The sequence below is a fragment of the Aegilops tauschii genome, chromosome 7 (assembly GCF_002575655.3).
Source record: "Aegilops tauschii subsp. strangulata cultivar AL8/78 chromosome 7, Aet v6.0, whole genome shotgun sequence".
NCBI classification, from domain to species: Eukaryota; Viridiplantae; Streptophyta; class Magnoliopsida; order Poales; family Poaceae; genus Aegilops; species Aegilops tauschii.
In genome coordinates, this window is record NC_053041.3 from 15,630,621 (window position 1) to 15,647,415 (window position 16,795).

At 44.4% G+C, this 16,795-nt stretch overlaps 1 protein-coding gene and 1 pseudogene across 1 annotated transcript; both read left to right on the forward strand.

Moving 5' to 3' along the window:
- The first annotated feature begins 11,108 nt into the window (after positions 1 to 11,108).
- On the forward strand, positions 11,109 to 12,115 carry LOC109755845 (uncharacterized; annotated as a pseudogene).
- A 2,777-nt stretch (positions 12,116 to 14,892) lies between these two features.
- LOC141026651 (uncharacterized) lies at positions 14,893 to 16,405 on the forward strand. Its single transcript, XM_073503492.1, has 2 exons — positions 14,893 to 15,700; positions 16,371 to 16,405. The coding sequence occupies exons 1-2, from the start codon at positions 14,893 to 14,895 to the stop codon at positions 16,403 to 16,405; spliced, it is 843 nt and encodes a 280-aa protein (XP_073359593.1).
- The last annotated feature ends 390 nt before the right edge of the window (positions 16,406 to 16,795 follow it).

A 16,795-nucleotide genomic window follows, 5' to 3' on the forward strand; every position in this document is an offset into this window, starting at 1 on the left:
GTTGGAAGTGGTTCCAAGGTTGATAAGATCACCATCGCATATCCCTTTACCTTCGGGATTAGTGTTGAACCTAAATAAATGTTATTTGGTGTTTGCATTGACCATAAATATGATTGGATCATGTTTATTGCAATACGGTTATTGGTGTTTGCGTTGAGCATGAATATGATTGGATCATGTTTATCGCAATAAGGTTATTCATTTAAACCGAAGAATAATTGTTGTTCTGTTTATATGAATAAAACCTTCTATGGTCATACACTCAATGGTTTATTGAATCTCGATCGTAGTGATACACATATTCATAATATTGATGCCAAAAGATGCAAAGTTGATAATGATAGTGCAACATATTTGTGGCACTGCCGTTTAGGTCATATTGGTGTAATGCGCATGAAGAAACTCCATGCTGATGGGCTTTTGGAATCACTTGATTATGAATCACTTGATGCTTGCGAACCATGCCTCATGGGCAAGATGACTAAGACTCCGGTCTCCGGAACAATGGAGCAAGCAACTGACTTACTGGAAATAATACATACTGATGTATGCGGTCTAATGAGTGTTGAGACTCGCGACAAGTATCGTTATTTTCCGACCTTCACAGATGATTTGAGCAGATATAGGTATATCTACTTAATGAAATATAAGTCTGAAACATTTGAAAAGTTCAAAGAATTTCAGAGTGAAGTGGAAAATCATCGTAACAAGAAAATTAAGTTTCTACGATTTGATCGTAGAAGCGAATATTTAAGTTACGAGTTTGGTCTTCAATTAAAACAATGTGGAATAGTTTCACAAACTCATGCCACCTGGAATACCACAGCCTAATGGTGTGTCCGAACGTCGTAACCGCACTTTATTAGATATAGTGCAATCTATGATTACTCTTACCGATTTACCACTATCGTTTTGGGGTTATGCATTAGAGACAGCTACATTCACGTTAAATAGGGCACCGTCAAAATCCATTGAGATGACACCGTATGAACTATGGTTTCGCAAGAAACCTAAGCTGTCGTTTCTTAAAGTTTGGGGTTGCGATGCTTATGTGAAAAAATTTCAGCATGATAAGCTCAAACCCAAATCGGAGAAGTGCGTCTTCATAGGATACCCAAAAGAGACTGTTGGGTACACCTTCTATCACAGATCCGAAGGCAAGATCTTTGTTGCTTAAAATGGATCCTTTCTAGAGAAGGAGTTTCTCTCGAAAGAAGTGAGTGGGAGGAAAGTAGAACTTGATGAGGTAATTGTACCTTCTCCCGAATTGAAAAGTAGTTCATCACAGAAATCAGTTCCAGTGATCCGTACACCAATTAGTGAGGAAGTTAATGATGAAGATCATGAAACTTCAGATCAAGTTACTGCCGAACCTCGTAGGTCAACCAGAGTAAGATTCGCACCAGAGTGGTACGGTAATACCGTTCTGGAGGTCATGTTACTAGACCATGACGAACCTACGAACTATGATGAAGCGATGATGAGCCCAGATTCCGTGAAATGGTTTGAGGCCATGAAATCTGAGATGGGATCCATATATGAGAACAAAGTATGGACTTTGGTGGACTTGCCCGATGATCAGCAAGCCATAGAGAATTAATGGATCTTCAAGAGGAAGACAGACGCTGATGGTAGTGTTACTATCTACAAAGCTCGAATTGTCGGAAAAGGTTTTCGACAAAGTTCAAAGAGTTGAATACGATAAGATTTTCTCACTCGTATCGATGCTTAAGTCTGTCCGAATCATGTTAAGCAATTGCCACATTTTATGAAATCTGGCAAATGGATGTAAAGACTGCGTTCCTGAATGGATTTCTGGAAGAAGAGTTGTATATGATGCAACCTGAATGTTTTATCGATCCAAAGGGTGCTAAGAAAGTGTGCAAGCTCCAGCGATCCATCTATGGACTGGTGCAAGCATCTCAGAGTTGGAATAAACATTTTGATAGTATGATCAAAGCATATGGTTTTATACAGACTTTTGGAGAAGCCTGTATTTACAAGAAAGTGAGTGGGAGCACTACAGCATTTCTGATAAATATATGTGGATGACATATTGTTGATCGGAAATAATGTAAATTTTCTGGAAAGCAAAAAGGAGTATTTGAAAGGAGTTTTTCAAAGAAAGACCTCGGTGAAGCTGCTTACATATTGAGCATCAAGATCTATAAAGATAGATCAAGACGCTTGATAAGTTTTTTCAATGAGTACATACCTTGACAAGATTTTGAAGTAGTTCAAAATGGAACAGTCAAAGAAAGCGTTCTTGCCTGTGTTACAAGGTGTGAAACTGAGTAAGACTCAAAGCCCGACCACCTCAAAAGATAGAAAGAGAATGAAAGTCATTCCCTATGCCTCATCCATAGGTTCTATAAAGTATGCCATGCTGTGTACCAGATCTATTGTATACCCTACACTGAGTTTGTCAAGGGAGTTCAATAGTGGTCTAGGAGTAGATCACTGGACAGCGGTCAAAGTTATCCTTACTGGAATAAGGAAATATTTCTCGGTTATGGAGGTGATAAAGAGTTCGTCGTAAAGAGTTACGTCGATGCAAGCTTTGACACCGATCTGGATGACTCTGAGTCTCGATCTAGATACAAATTGAAAGTGGGAGCAATTAGCTAGAGTAGCTCCGTGCAGAGCATTGTTGACATAGAAATTTGCAAAATACATACGGATCTGAATGTGGCAGACCCGTAGACTAAAACTTCTCTCACAAGCAAAACATGATCACACCTTAGTAATCTTTGGGTGTTAATCACATGGCGATGTGAACTAGATTACCGACTCTAGTAAACCCTTTGGGTGTTGGTCACATAGCGATGTGCACTATGGGTGTTAATCACATGGTGATGTGAACTATTGGTGTTAAATCACATAGCGATGTGAACTAGATTATTGACTCTAGTGCAAGTGGGAGACTGAAGGAAATATGCCCTAGAGGCAATAATAAAGTTATTATTTATTTCCTTATATCATGATAAATGTTTATTATTCATGCTAGAATTGTATTAACCGGAAAATTGATACATGTGTGAATACATAGACAAACAGATTGTACCTAGTATGCCTCTACTTGACTAGCTTGTTTATCAAAGATGGTTATGTTTCCTGACCATAGACATGTGTTTTCATTTGATGAACGGGGTCACAACATTAGGAGAATGATGTGATGGACAAGACCCATCCGTTAGCTTAGCACTATGATCGTATAGTTTGTTGCTATTGCTTTCTTCATGACTTATACATGTTCCTATGACTATGAGATTATGCAACTCCCGAATACCAGAGGAACACTTTGTGTGCTACCAAACGTCACAACGTAACTGGGTGATTATAAAGGTGCTCTACAGGTATCTCCGAAGGTACTTGTTGAGTTGGCATAGATCGAGATTAGGATTTGTCACTCCGATTGTCGGAGAGGTATCTCTGGGCCCTCTTGGTAATGCACATCACTATAAGCCTTGCAAGCAATGTGACTAATCAGTTAGTCGCGGGATGATGTATTACGAAACGAGTAAAGAGACTTGCCGGTAACGAGATTGAACTAGGTATTGAGATACCGACAATCGAATCTCGGGCAAGTAACATACCGATGACAAAGGGAACAACGTATGTTGTTATGCGGTTTGACCGATAAAGATCTTCATAGAATATGTAGGAGCCAATATGGGCATCCAGGTTCCGCTATTGGTTATTGACCAGAGAGGTGTCTCGGTCATGTCTACATAGTTCTCGAACCCGTAGGGTCCGCACGCTTAAACGTTCATTGACGATATAGTATTATACGAGTTATGTATGTTGGTAACCGAATGTTGTTCGGAGTCCCTGATGAGATCATGCACATGACGAGGAGCTCCGGAATGGTCCGGAGGTAAAGATTTATATATGGGATAGTAGTGTTTGATCTCCGGAAGGGTTCCGGAATTCACAGGAAGGAGTTCCGGATGTTTCCCGAAATGTTTGGGTACGAGAACACTTTATTTGGGCCAAAGGGGAAAGCCCACAAGGTTTTTGGAAAGTGCAAAAGAAAGTTTTGCGGAGTCCAGGGGCCAGACGCCAGGGTCCCTGGCGTCTGGGTCCAGATGCCGAGAACCCTGGCGTCTGGCCCTGGAGTCCGAGAAGGACTCTTGCCTTTTGGGTGAAACCGACTTTGTGGAGGATTTTACTCCAAGTTTCGACCCCAAGGCTCAACATATAAATAGAGGGGTAGGGCTAGCACCCAAGAGACATCAAGAAACACCAAGCCGTGTGCCGGCAATCCCGACCCCTCTAGTTTATCCTCCGTCATAGTTTTCGTAGTGCTTAGGCGAAGCCCTACGGAGATTGTTCTTCACCAACACCGTCACCACGTCGTTGTGCTGCCGGAACTCATCTACTACTTCGCCCCTCTTGCTGGATTAAGAAGGCGAGGACGTCATCGAGCTGAACGTGTGCTGAACACGGAGGTGCCGTACGTTCGGTACTTGATCGGGACGGATCGTGAAGGTGTACGACTACATCAACCGCGTTGATAAACGCTTCCGCTTTCGGTCTACGAGGGTACGTGGACACACTCTCCCCGCTCGTTGCTATGCATCACCATGATCTTGTGTGTGCATAGGTGCAATTTTTTGAAATTGCTACGTTCCCCAACAATTACCTGGTTAGTTAGATTATTGCTAGTTTTCATATGTTGTTAATTGTATGTCGTGGATGCCCATTCATATATATTACAAACTTTAGCAACTTTCTAATGTATGTAGTGTCATAAGATTGATGTTGGGTTGGGTGATACAATAATACCAACCACTTGAGGGAGCCCCATAAAAGACAACAATGTGAATGTATCCATGTCCATGCCCACGGATAAGGTCTCAAAAAGTTAGATTTTTTTTGCATATTTTAATTACAATCATTTATCATACATGATCACACAAAAGAGTCCACCAATCGATAGTTAAATCTATAGGATTGGGAGGTGTTGGAAATAAATCGTCCTAGAGTAACTCAAACAAACTTCATAGTTACTTGGTTCTTAGCATTGGCACCATCGAAGAACTTCTTTAGTACCTTCGCGTTAGAATACCTAAAAGGCGCTTAGAATGCTATGTTAGTTCTATTATGAATGAGCATTACTTTGCTTGCTTAGCTTGGACTACCATAAGGAATAATGTCACTTCTTACTAAGTTATATGTTCACTATCAAACATGTTGAGGGACATGAATACTAATCACAAAGAAATCACACATGGGATTTTTGGATTGTCTCTCAGTCATTACACGACTCTAATCCCTTCCTAAGTTGAGGGTGACAAGAATTACACGTCAAAGAAGAATCCATATGTGCAAACTAGCCAACTTCCTCCTACTCAACATCAGCCCTAAACCTAAGGATATGAAGTTTTCACTTACTAATAATATCAATTAAATTTTATAACTTAGCAGATGAAACGATTCATCAATTTTTAGTTGCTTTCTTGCACTAGAGAGATTTTTATAAGTGAAAAATTCCGATACCTCAAAGGTACCTTTGCCTCCTATCTCTGCCATCTACCCTTTTAAAGATTTGTGTGCAGAACATGCCAGAACGTCGCAAAAAGCAATAGAAGTAATACCATTTGCATCGAGTATCTTTTCAAAATAGAAGAATGATCATGGATTTGAGGGTACCCACTTTCTATATACAACTTAATCATATTTCTAACTTTTGAAAAAATGCCAACAGAATCATATACATGTATATTGAGTTGAAAATTATCCATGCCATTTTTGTTAAAATAATAGGACCGGTACTATTTTCAGTTTTCAAGGGTCTGCATTGGAGAATTGCAAGGAGATCATAAGAGGCCCTATATACGTACCTACTGAATGATGTCTCACAAGGTAATACTGGTTATAAAGCTTCTCACACACACTTGAGGTATACTAGTGCCACCAAGCCGAAGAGTTTATTTGGGCCCAGAAAGTAGTAGTACGCATCGGGGTGCACATGCTTCTAAATGTTTATTTCAGAAAATCCACTCTCATATGGCCATCATATACAAGACATGCACCACAACATAAGTAGTCCTAGCATAAGTTTAGCATAACATTTTACATTGGTAACTTTTATAACCATGTCTCTCTTCCTCGCAAACCACTACACATATTTTTGGGATTAGGTGGCATCAAGAATAAAACAATATGGGCTTTACATTCGGGCGTAGCATGCCATTTTTTAGTTCTCCTCAATCCATGAAAACCTTAAGGAAGGTCATACTGCCCATGCCATTTTTTTCAAATTAAAGGAGGAAATTGCAAGTAAATCAACTTGATGGGAATATACCAGGGCATGGGCAGTACGATCTTCCATTTTCTTGCACATAACTCTAAGTTATATTCAGTTTGCTGTTGCACCATATGTTATCACGTACAAATCTGGATCTTTTGAAAAGAAAAAAACTTCTTTTCCGTGAGTTTGTAAACATGTAGCTATTGATTGATTTGCCTTGATTAGAATGAATAATCACATTTTAAGGAGAATCTTATTCCTTGGCACATGGTATCTTTCCACGTGCCACTGGATCCACACTCAGCTATCAACCAACACACATCTCTTGCATAATAATTTTTTTACACAATATCTAATAAATAATAAATATTTTGCTTCAAATTATGACCTTCCCACATACAATCAAAGGCGAGACTACATGGTTTTAATTAATTCAGGAGTTTAAAATAAATATGAGGTAGCAGATCAAATATTTACACATGATAACGTCCCTCAATTTTCAGTTCATTGCACAGATTGGCAAGACTTATGGGGTACATGCAACGGACCCCATCTAATCAGACTTAGCAAGAGACCTACTTCTAACCGAATAGTATACTTATAATGAGCTCAAAAAAACCTCATTAGAACTATATTAACATCACATCTATTACCTGGTTAGTTAGATTGTTGCTAGTTTTCATATGTTGCTAATTGTATGTCGTGGATGCCCATTTGTATATATTACAAACTTTAGCAAACTTTCTAATGTATGTAGTGTCATAAGATCAATGTTGGGTTGGGTGACACAATAATACCAACCACTTGGCGGAGCCCCATAAAAGACAACAATGTGAATGTATCCATGTCCATGCCCATGGATAAGGTCTCAAAAATTTAGATTTTGTTTTTGCATATTTTAGCTACAATCATTTATCATACATGATCACACAAAAGAGTCCACCAATCGATAGTTAAATCTATAGGAATGGGAGGTGTTGGAAATAAATCGTCCTAGAGTAACTCAAACAAATTTCATAGTTACTTGGTTCTCAGCATTGGCACCATCGAAGAACTTCTTTAGTACATTCGCGTTAGAATACCTAAAATGTGCTTAGAATGTTATGTTAGTTCTATTATGAATGAGCATTACTTTGCTTGCTTAGCTTGGACTACCATAAGGAATAATGTCACTTCTTACTAAGTTATATGTTCACTATCAAACATGTTGAGGGACATGAATACTGATCACAAAGAAATCACACATGGGATTTTTGGATTGTCTGTCAGTCATTACACGACTCTAGTCCCTTCCTAAGTTGAGGGTGACAAGAATTACGTCAAAGAAGAATCCATATGTGCAAATTAGGCACAAACTAGCCAACTTCCTCCTACTCAACATCAGCCCTAAACCTAAGGATATGAACTTTTCACTTACTAATAATATCAATTATTTTTATAACTTAGCAGATGAAAAGATTCATCAATTTTTAGTTGCTTGCATGCACTAGAGAGATTTTTATAAGTGAAAAATTCCGATACCTCAAAGGTACCTTTGCCTCCTATCTCTGCCATCTACCCTTTTAAAGATTTGTGTGCAGAACACGCCAGAACGTAGCAACAAGCAATAGAAGTAATACCATTTGCACCGAGTATCTTTTTAAAATAGAAGAATGATCTTGGATTTGAGGGTACCCACTTTGTATATACAGCTTAATCATATTTCTAACTTTTGAAAAAATGCCAACAAAATCATATACATGTATATTGAGTTGAAAATTATCCAGTCCATTTTTGTTAAAATAATAGGACAGGTACTATTTTCAGTTTTCAAGGGTCTGCATTGGAGGATTGCAAGGAGATCATAAGAGGTCATGAAGAGGCCCTATGTACGTACCTACTGAATGATGTCTCACAAGGTAATACTGGTTATAAAGCTTCTCACACACACTTGAGGTATACTGGTGCCACCAAGCTGAAGAGTTTATTTGGGCCCAGAAAGTAGTAGTACGCATCGGGGTGCACATGCCTCTAAATGTTTATTTCAGAAAATCCACTCTCATATGGCCATCATATACAAGACATGCACCACAACATAAGTAGTCCTCGCATAAGTTTAGCATAACATTTTACATTGGTAACTTTTATAACCATGGCTCTCTTCCTCGCAAACCATTACACATATTTTTGGGATTAGGTGGCATCAAGAATAAAACAATATGGGCTGTACATTCGCAAAGGTCCACTGAATTCCAATGCAGCACCAGATCATGCATGGAATTGTAGTGAACCTTGCTCGGCTCCGGCCGCTCCAGCATGCCAGGCCGCGGTGGGCAAAACATATGGAGGCCGCACTGGTTTGCAGCATTTGAGCATGACAACATGTTAGATTGGTCATATGTTGTGTGCCTGTCGGTGGCAGCTTGGACATCAGAGGAGGCTGACTAGGATGGTGCCATGGGTCCGGAGGTGGAACCTATCCACCGACGAGCCGACCGCGGGGAAGGACCCAAACCAGAAGTACATTACCAGGTCGTAGTGCACTAAATTGTCACGCGATGAAGCGACGGTGCGGCATCATGGAGGTGAGGTTAGGGGAGAACATACGAACACACGGTGTAAATCCTGGTATACAATAAACCAGAAGTACATTACCAGGCCGTAGTGCACTTGAATATTTAGTGTACATGGGCAGACTATAAAAAAATCAATGTACCAACCCACTGCTCTTTGCAACCATTCAGTAATGCAACTTCGATCCTACAAGCCATGTGTAGGCATCTCACACGCGATCGATCTGATGATCGTTGTTTCTTTTTGCTCCGGTTTCCCCTGCTGGTTTCTTTTTCATGTATTCCTTCCCCTCTTGCTTTTATTTTGCGAAATCCTTCAACAAAGGTAGTTCAAATTCGCCTCCCCAACTTTGATTTCTGTCAAACAGCCGCACTGTTTCTTGTGTTTTGTAGATTCAACTTTATAATAGTTGGTTTATATTTCTCAATTTGTGAGTTAACATCTTCAATGATGGCCGTGGGGTTCAATTTGAATATAGCAGCCGAGATTTGCTTTGGTAATCTCAGATTTGCTGCACATCATCAAACAAGGCCCTCCAGTTTATGATAAACATAATGCCATGTCAATTAACAAGGTAGCAACCGTAGCCCGCGCACAACAATGTCGATAATTTAATATAGCTAAGTTACATAGCCATCATTTCACCCTTTTTATGATCAAAACACTAGCTTACATGCATAAACAAGGATTTCAGCAGTACAACAAATGCCCATGTAGCGTACAACCTGAAACCAACAACAAGTATCACAAACTTGTTTGGGAACTTGCTGGCTGGTATTTAGCACAATCATCAAGGGGCATATCTATGTGGTAGTTTCGGTCTTACCATGGGAAATTTGGAATTGCTGAAATGACTGTGTTTTTAACATATAGTACTCTCCAAATTTTGTGTAGGTTATCTACAGGGTCATTGCATCAATCCTTATGTGGTAATTAATGCAGCGTATGGACGCCCAGGAGTTTATGGCCTTTGGGTATAACCATATGGAGATGGTTGCACGGGCTTTACTCAACTGGTTTTGATTGCGTGTAACTAACAGATTATGTGGTTGAGTCATGCACGCGTATTTCAAAGCATTACTCTTCCAGATTACGGGTTTGGAATGAATGAGTGGAAGATGTACTGAAAAAAATACGATACTGTTCTACTCGTAGGTAGGGCTACCGCCCAGAGGATTTCTTTGGTTTCAGTAGGGAAGCCATTGGTTGTATCACGCTATGGTTGAGGGACCTTCCCAGTTCAAAGCCGCGAATCCTCTTGAAAGAGAGGGGTGCCCTCAGGAATGTGGACATAGCTGGTGCATGGCTGCCGCCAGCTCATGCCGTAAGGTGTTGGGTTAAGTCTCGCAACGAGCGCAACCCTCGTGTTTAGTTGTCACTATGAGTTTGGAACTCTTAACAAACCACGGTGTTATAACAAGCCTCTAGCTCTTATCGTAGGCCTGAACCGCCTGAATTGCGATCAGAACACATATGGATAGAACTTCTAAAAGGTTCTCGAAAAAGGGGTAATTTTTTCTGGGCCTGTATTCCTTGAGCAAGGAGGCAGTAGATGCATCTTCTTCATCAAAACTGCTGCTTTCTTCTGACATTTCTTCTTCTATATCATGAGCAGAGGATTGTGGAAGATCACTAGCAGAAGCAGGAACTTGAGCACTAGAGGCCAAATTTTTTTGCTTCTCTTAGCAGGCAGCTCTACACATTGAGCCATTGAAGAAGCTCTTGGTCGTGTGTTTTTTTTAATTTTTACAAAGACTTGACTATAAAACTTGTGCACTTCAATAAATTATGACTGTCTGCATCATGATGCAAAGGCCAGGGCTATCCCCTTCTAGAAAAAAAAATGCCTGTGTCACCTACACGGTAGATGAAACCCATGTGATTTCGATTTCTGGTCTCCAATGCTCCACCAACTAGTGGGTATGCTGCCACTATCTATATCTATATCTATATCTATATCTATATCTATATCTATATCTATATCTATATCTATATCTATACTTAATATTAAAAGACGGAGGCTTTCATAATTCTTCATACGTCATCTTTTTATATCCGTCGATTTTATGTTAACCATAAAGATTGACGGCTGAGATTTAAAAGTAGACCTACCTAAATTTTAGTCCGGGTTTGTACGTCCTATGCCGTCAATTGTCTGGCTGGAACTTCCGATGTCAACCCGCCATCCAATCATTGCAAGGGTCCGGAGGGATTCACATGCCACAATGCTCCAGCTGACTGCCTAGCTAGCTCATCCAACGTCTCCTCCACCATCTAGAAGCTTCTGTTCTTTTGCGCCATGGGCAACGGCCTCTCCCCATGCTTGAGCATGTCGGCAGCGGCCGAGTCCCGCAACGGCCAGGCTGGTGTAATGGAGCAGGCGGACAGTTTCGCTACCGGTCACCGATGACAACAACGACAAAGATGAGGGCAACGGCAGCGTCTTCACGCCACGGACGTGATGACCGAGCTGCTCTCGGCGGACCACGTGGTCTGCCCGGCCTACTCCTTCGCCGGCCTCCTGGTCCCCATCGCGTGGCCGGGGGAGCGACTACTGCCGGGCCAGACCTACTTCGTGGTCCCTCGGCGCGTCCTCGCCAACCCTCCCGGCGGCAACAGCCGCGGCAAGGCGGCCACGCTCGCGTAGTTGTTGGCCGCGTCAGGGGGCAGGAAGACGGGGGCAGCTTGCAGGCCACGGCAGTGCCCGTTCGAGTACGTCAAGAACGGCCCACTCCTTCGTCAGCCTCCTGGTCCCCAACTCCCCATCGCGTGGCCGGGGGAGCGACTACTGCCGGGCCAGAGCTACTTAGTGGTCTGCCCGGCCCAGTCCTTCGTCGGCCTCCTGGTCCCCATCGCGTGGCCGAGGGAGCGACTTCTGCTGGGCCAGACCTGCTTCGTGGTCCCCCGGCGCCACCTCTCCAACCCTCCCGGCGGCAACAGCAGCGGCAAGGCGGCCACGCTTGGATCGCTGTTGGCCGCGCCGGGGGCAGGAAGACGTGGGCAGCTTGCATGCCACGGACAGTGTCCGTTCGAGTACGTCAAGGGCGGCGATGACGGCTCCGCGGTGCTTATCCAGGTCCTGCTGCAGTTCATCGAAAAGCGGCAACGGCTGCCGGCTAGCGCGCGTCGGGAAGGGTGAATGCGTCAGCGACGGAGCTGTGCAGCACGCCGGAGCAGAAGCAGCACCACGAGCAGCTCGTCGGGGCAATGGGCTGCCCATGGTCGCCGAGGCTGGAGACCATCTCCGACCGCAGCAAGAGGAGGATCTTCCCGTCGCCGGCCGGACTGCTGCTGTCTTTGCAATGATAGTCAGCTAATGAACTTAGATCGTATTGGATTTAGATATTAAATCGAGATTAATTAGCTAGGGAACAGAGCGTTCGATTTTACATGTACAATAAGTGGAACTCAAATACAAAATTTACAAATATCTCGATTTTTTTACAGATGTATAGAGAATGTTTGGAACTGACCGAGAGTATATATGATACAAGTCATGGTACATAACACGCATCGGCGCCTCCGATCTAGGAGCTCCGCTCTGTCATGTCGAGGCCGGCTCGCCGGAGTAGTGGGCCTCACGGTTGATACGAGGGGGCAGATGTGGCGATACATACAATTCCCCAGCCGCGCTGAAAAAGAAAGCAAGTGTAAAAGAACGGATGAAGAGGGATTCTGAGGAGTCAGGAAGAGGGGATGGCGCAGGGCGCCGCGAGTGCTGGAGTTAGGCCTCAGGCGGTGGTGGCAGCACTCATCATGGTGCCGATCCAGCACTCATCATGGCACAGATGCACTGCAAGTCACCTATTAAACAGTCAAGTCGACTGTAGAAGCGGTTGTGGATCTTCGTCTTGATGGGACACTCCTGGTGCAAGGTTTATGCCTGTCAATTCCATAGTGAACTAAGATGTGTAAGACAAAAAGGAGTACAGATGGTTTGAATGTTTGATACAAATATTATAGCAAAAGTAGTATGAGCACTGTCAGGCCAGGTACCATTAGTGAGCTAAATCGACAAAATCATTGGTAGCCAACGTTGTAGTTTAAGTACCCAGTCGTCTGATATCATAGCAAAGCATGACGCATGCTTGATTTGTTCGTGCCTTTCCTGGCCTCTACTAATGCGTGACTTACCCTCTTCTCTTTTTGCTGGAGGCTTCCTTTGATACAACTGTACTCAAGTTCAGAGGTGGATAATTATGTTTTCTGTCCGTTGATGGATGCATCTCCAGGAGAAATACAGTTTATCCATTAGTTTTAGCAAGAATTTTAATTCAGTGTTACCTCTAAAGCATACATGTTTTTGGCCTTCTGTTTTGCTAGATACATCATGGAATGTTATTCTCAATCCGTTCATTCCATTGAAATTTCAGGATAGATCTTAATTTCTCTATGAGAAAAATAAGATGCTCTATACATTTTCTGATAAGATAGAGAGGCAACTTTCTTCTGGCAACGCCGCAAAAATGAGGTTTTGAATTATATTGTCAATCTCTTTGGCCGCATATGTTTATAGTCCCTTTTTTTCCCCCAATATCCATGTTATGTGTGTTTGTTGAACAATATTTGTCATGGTGATTTAGTTGATACCATATGTTCCCCTCCTCTATTTCTATCGAATCAACACATACATGCATTTTTGTAGTACCATATTTTCCATAAAACACAGGCAGGACGTGCAGGTGCGTACGTGTTTTTGGTAAGGGGACGATGTTCTATGTTGCAGTATGCACGAAAATCACATAAGAACCCTTTTTTTGTGCAGTATGTGAACCATATGAATCCAAGTAGAATAATAATGAATGTCTAGGGAAGGTAGCATTGTTACAAAAAATATATTATATATACTGAGAGTGATCTAACGGTAAAAATGGAGTTGACAATGTTGTTTGATGTTTGACATGATTGTTGTTGAACTATTATAAATTTTATGACCCGTTGCAATGCACGGGCATTTTTGCTAGTGAAATACATAAAAAAGGAGTCGTTTATTTGTTTTGTAGTTCACATTTATTTGAATTTTATTATATAGTTGGTGACCATTTTACACAATGTAGAGACATAATGTGAAACAATGGTACTGCACTACTGCTAGTTCATAAATAATCAAGAAAGGTGCTGAAGTTGATGTAGCATACCACAACAATTACCATGGACCAGGCCGCAACTGGTTATACAGCTGCAGAAACACACATGAGGTATGCTACTGTGCCACCAGGCTGCAGAGCATATTTGGACGCACATGTATGCATGTGCTTCTAAATATGTATCCATCTCATATGGCCATCATATATAAGGATAAGACATGCACCACAACATAAGCAGTCCTAGCATAGGTTTAGTAACAATTCACGTCTATCACTTTTGTGGCCATGCCTGTCTTTCTCACAAGTCACAAACCACTATAATTAATTTTTGGGGGTTTGGAGGTATCAAGAAAAAAACAATATGAATCGCCCATTCGGGAAGATCCACCAAATTCTGAACCAGCACCTTGCGCGAGACCATGCCCAGCATTGTCGTGAACAGTTGCTCCCTGGTCAGCACCACGCCTGACTCGCAGCCGCCAGCCAGAACTCGCCGTCGCAGCAGCAGAAGTGCTTGTTGCTGAGAAGGCAAGTTTCATGGAAGATTACACTGAGGCAGACCTTGAAGAGGCGGCTGCCAGACACATTATAGGGGGACCAGAGCTGTTGAATATATGGTTGTGCATGTATATTGTATATCTTGGCCCACCTCCTAGTTATTGTATAGTTGAGGTTGAGGCCCACCTTGTACACCCATATATACATGCGTTATGCACCGATCAATACATCGAGTTGCATTGCCAAAACATTCTCTTCCAACATGGTATCATACCTTCGATCCTAACCCTACTCCCTGCCGCCGCCGCCGTGCTACACCCCGCCGACGCTGCCGCCGCGTCCTTACGCGCCGCCCCGCCGCCCGTGTCCAGCCGCCGCCTCCCCTACCTTCTTCCGCACCCCTCTCCCCTAACCCTAACCTGCCCGCCTCCCCTAACCCACGCCGCTAGCCGTGTCGCCCCTCCCGAGCCGCGCCGCACCACCTCCCCTCCCGCACCCATGGCGTCCCCCGGATCCTCTGCCACCACCCGCACCAACCCGTTCGCCGGCCCTGACCCCATCCTCATCCGCGATCTCAACATCCTCAGTCGGGTTTCCATCGTCCTCGATCACCTCACCTCCACCTACTATGCCTGGAAGCCGTACTTCTCCCTTGTGTTCGATGAGTACAATCTCCGGGATCACGTTTACGGATCCGTGGATTCCCGGTTCATGGAGGACGATGAGGAGTGGATGACCATCGATGCCACTCTCATTCGTTGGTTCTACACCACCATCTCGAAGGACCTTTTCCACACGGTGGTCTCTGCCGAGGATGATGCTCACACCGTCTGGAGCAAGTTCAACGGTCTCTTCACCGACAACACGCTGCAGCGCAAGGTTCTCTTGCACGGCGAGTTTTTTGGGTGTCAGCAGCACGACTCGTCCGTTGACGATTATTGCATGCGCCTCAAGAAGCTCGTTCACGAGCTCCGTGACCTTGGTGAGAAGGTCTCCGACGAGCTTCTTCTCAGCACGCTCATCGCCGGCCTGAACGATGACTTCGGGAACGGCGCCTCCAACATCCCCCTCATCACTGACCCAACTTTCCCCAAAGTCATGGCGTACCTGAAGCTGGAGGAATGGAGGATGAGGATCTCGCGCACTCGGCCCACTCACACGGCCCTCCCCGCCGGCACCCGCGGTGGCGCACCGCCCACCGCCCCGGCTCCTCAGCCGCGGCCCGGTCCGGGCCCCTTCCAGGCGCAACCCCCGCCCGGGTTCCCCTACCCGCCGCAGCAGCTGCAATCCACATCAGCAGCATTCGGTCGCCCAAGGGCGGGGCCCCCCGCCAGCCGCAGCAGCCGCTCCCGCCGACTCCCTGGCAGGCTGGCCAGAACCCCTAGATGGGGGTTGTCCACGCGTACCCCATGCTTGTACCGCGCGCCCCTGTCCCTGGCTTCTTCGGCGCCCGCCCGGCCACTCATCAGGAGCTTCACGCGGCTCCTCAGCTGCACGCGCCCGTGCTGCCCTACGACCCCTCTGTGCCCTATGGGGCGCCTTCGGCCGGCGGGTACCCCCGCTCCTCGCGGCCCCTCCACCATAGCCGTAGCCGTCGGCTCCGGAACTTCCACCGGCGCCCTGGGATCCCGCGCTTATAGCAGCTCTCCACTCCGCTCCCACGCCGCAGTAGTACAACGGTGGTGGCGACTGGTACATGGACACCGGAGCCACGGCTCACATGCCCTTCAACCCGGGTAACCTCCTCGCCGCCCACCCCGTTCACACTGCCGCTCGCATTACCGTGGGCGACGGTTCCTCCATGATCATTACTCATGTTGGTCATGCTGCCTTAATTTCCATCTAACTCCATGCCGTTATCACTTTCTAATATACTTGTCACTCCTGACATCATTAAAAATCTTGTCTCCGTTCGTTCTTTTACACGTGAAAATCCTGTCACCGTTGAATTTGACATGTTTGGCTTTTCTGTTAAGGATCCCCGTACCCGGAGGGTGCTCCACCGATTTGACAGCCCCGACGAGCTCTACCCGGTCCACTCATCCGCTTCCTCCGCCGCCACACCCATGGCATGCTCGACTAGGACATCCCAACCCAGCCACCCTTCGTCATATTCTTCGTAGTTTTCCTTCACGTGTAATAAGATCGACGATCACACATCTCATGCATGTGGTCTCGGCAAACATGTTCGTCTTGCATTTAGCACTTCTTCGCATGTTGCATCCTACCCGTTTGAGTTAATTCATAGTGATGTTTGGACCTCTCTTGTTGCTAGTAACATGGGCAATCTTTATTATCTTGTTATACTTGATGATTTTTCGCACTATGTGTGGACCTTCCCGTTGCGGCGGAAGTCGGATGCTGTTGCCACTCTCACTGCGTTCTACTCCTATGTCTCCAT

What these genes read in the sequence shown, in the direction of transcription:
- LOC141026651 (XM_073503492.1), top strand. Translation starts at nt 14,893, where the DNA reads ATGGCGTCCCCCGGATCCTCTGCCACCACCCGCACCAACCCGTTCGCC. An exon ending in ATCCACATCAGCAGCATTCG is followed by an intron (nt 15,701 to 16,370) that starts GTCGCCCAAGGG and finishes TTTTCTGTTAAG; the next exon opens with GATCCCCGTACCCGGAGGGT.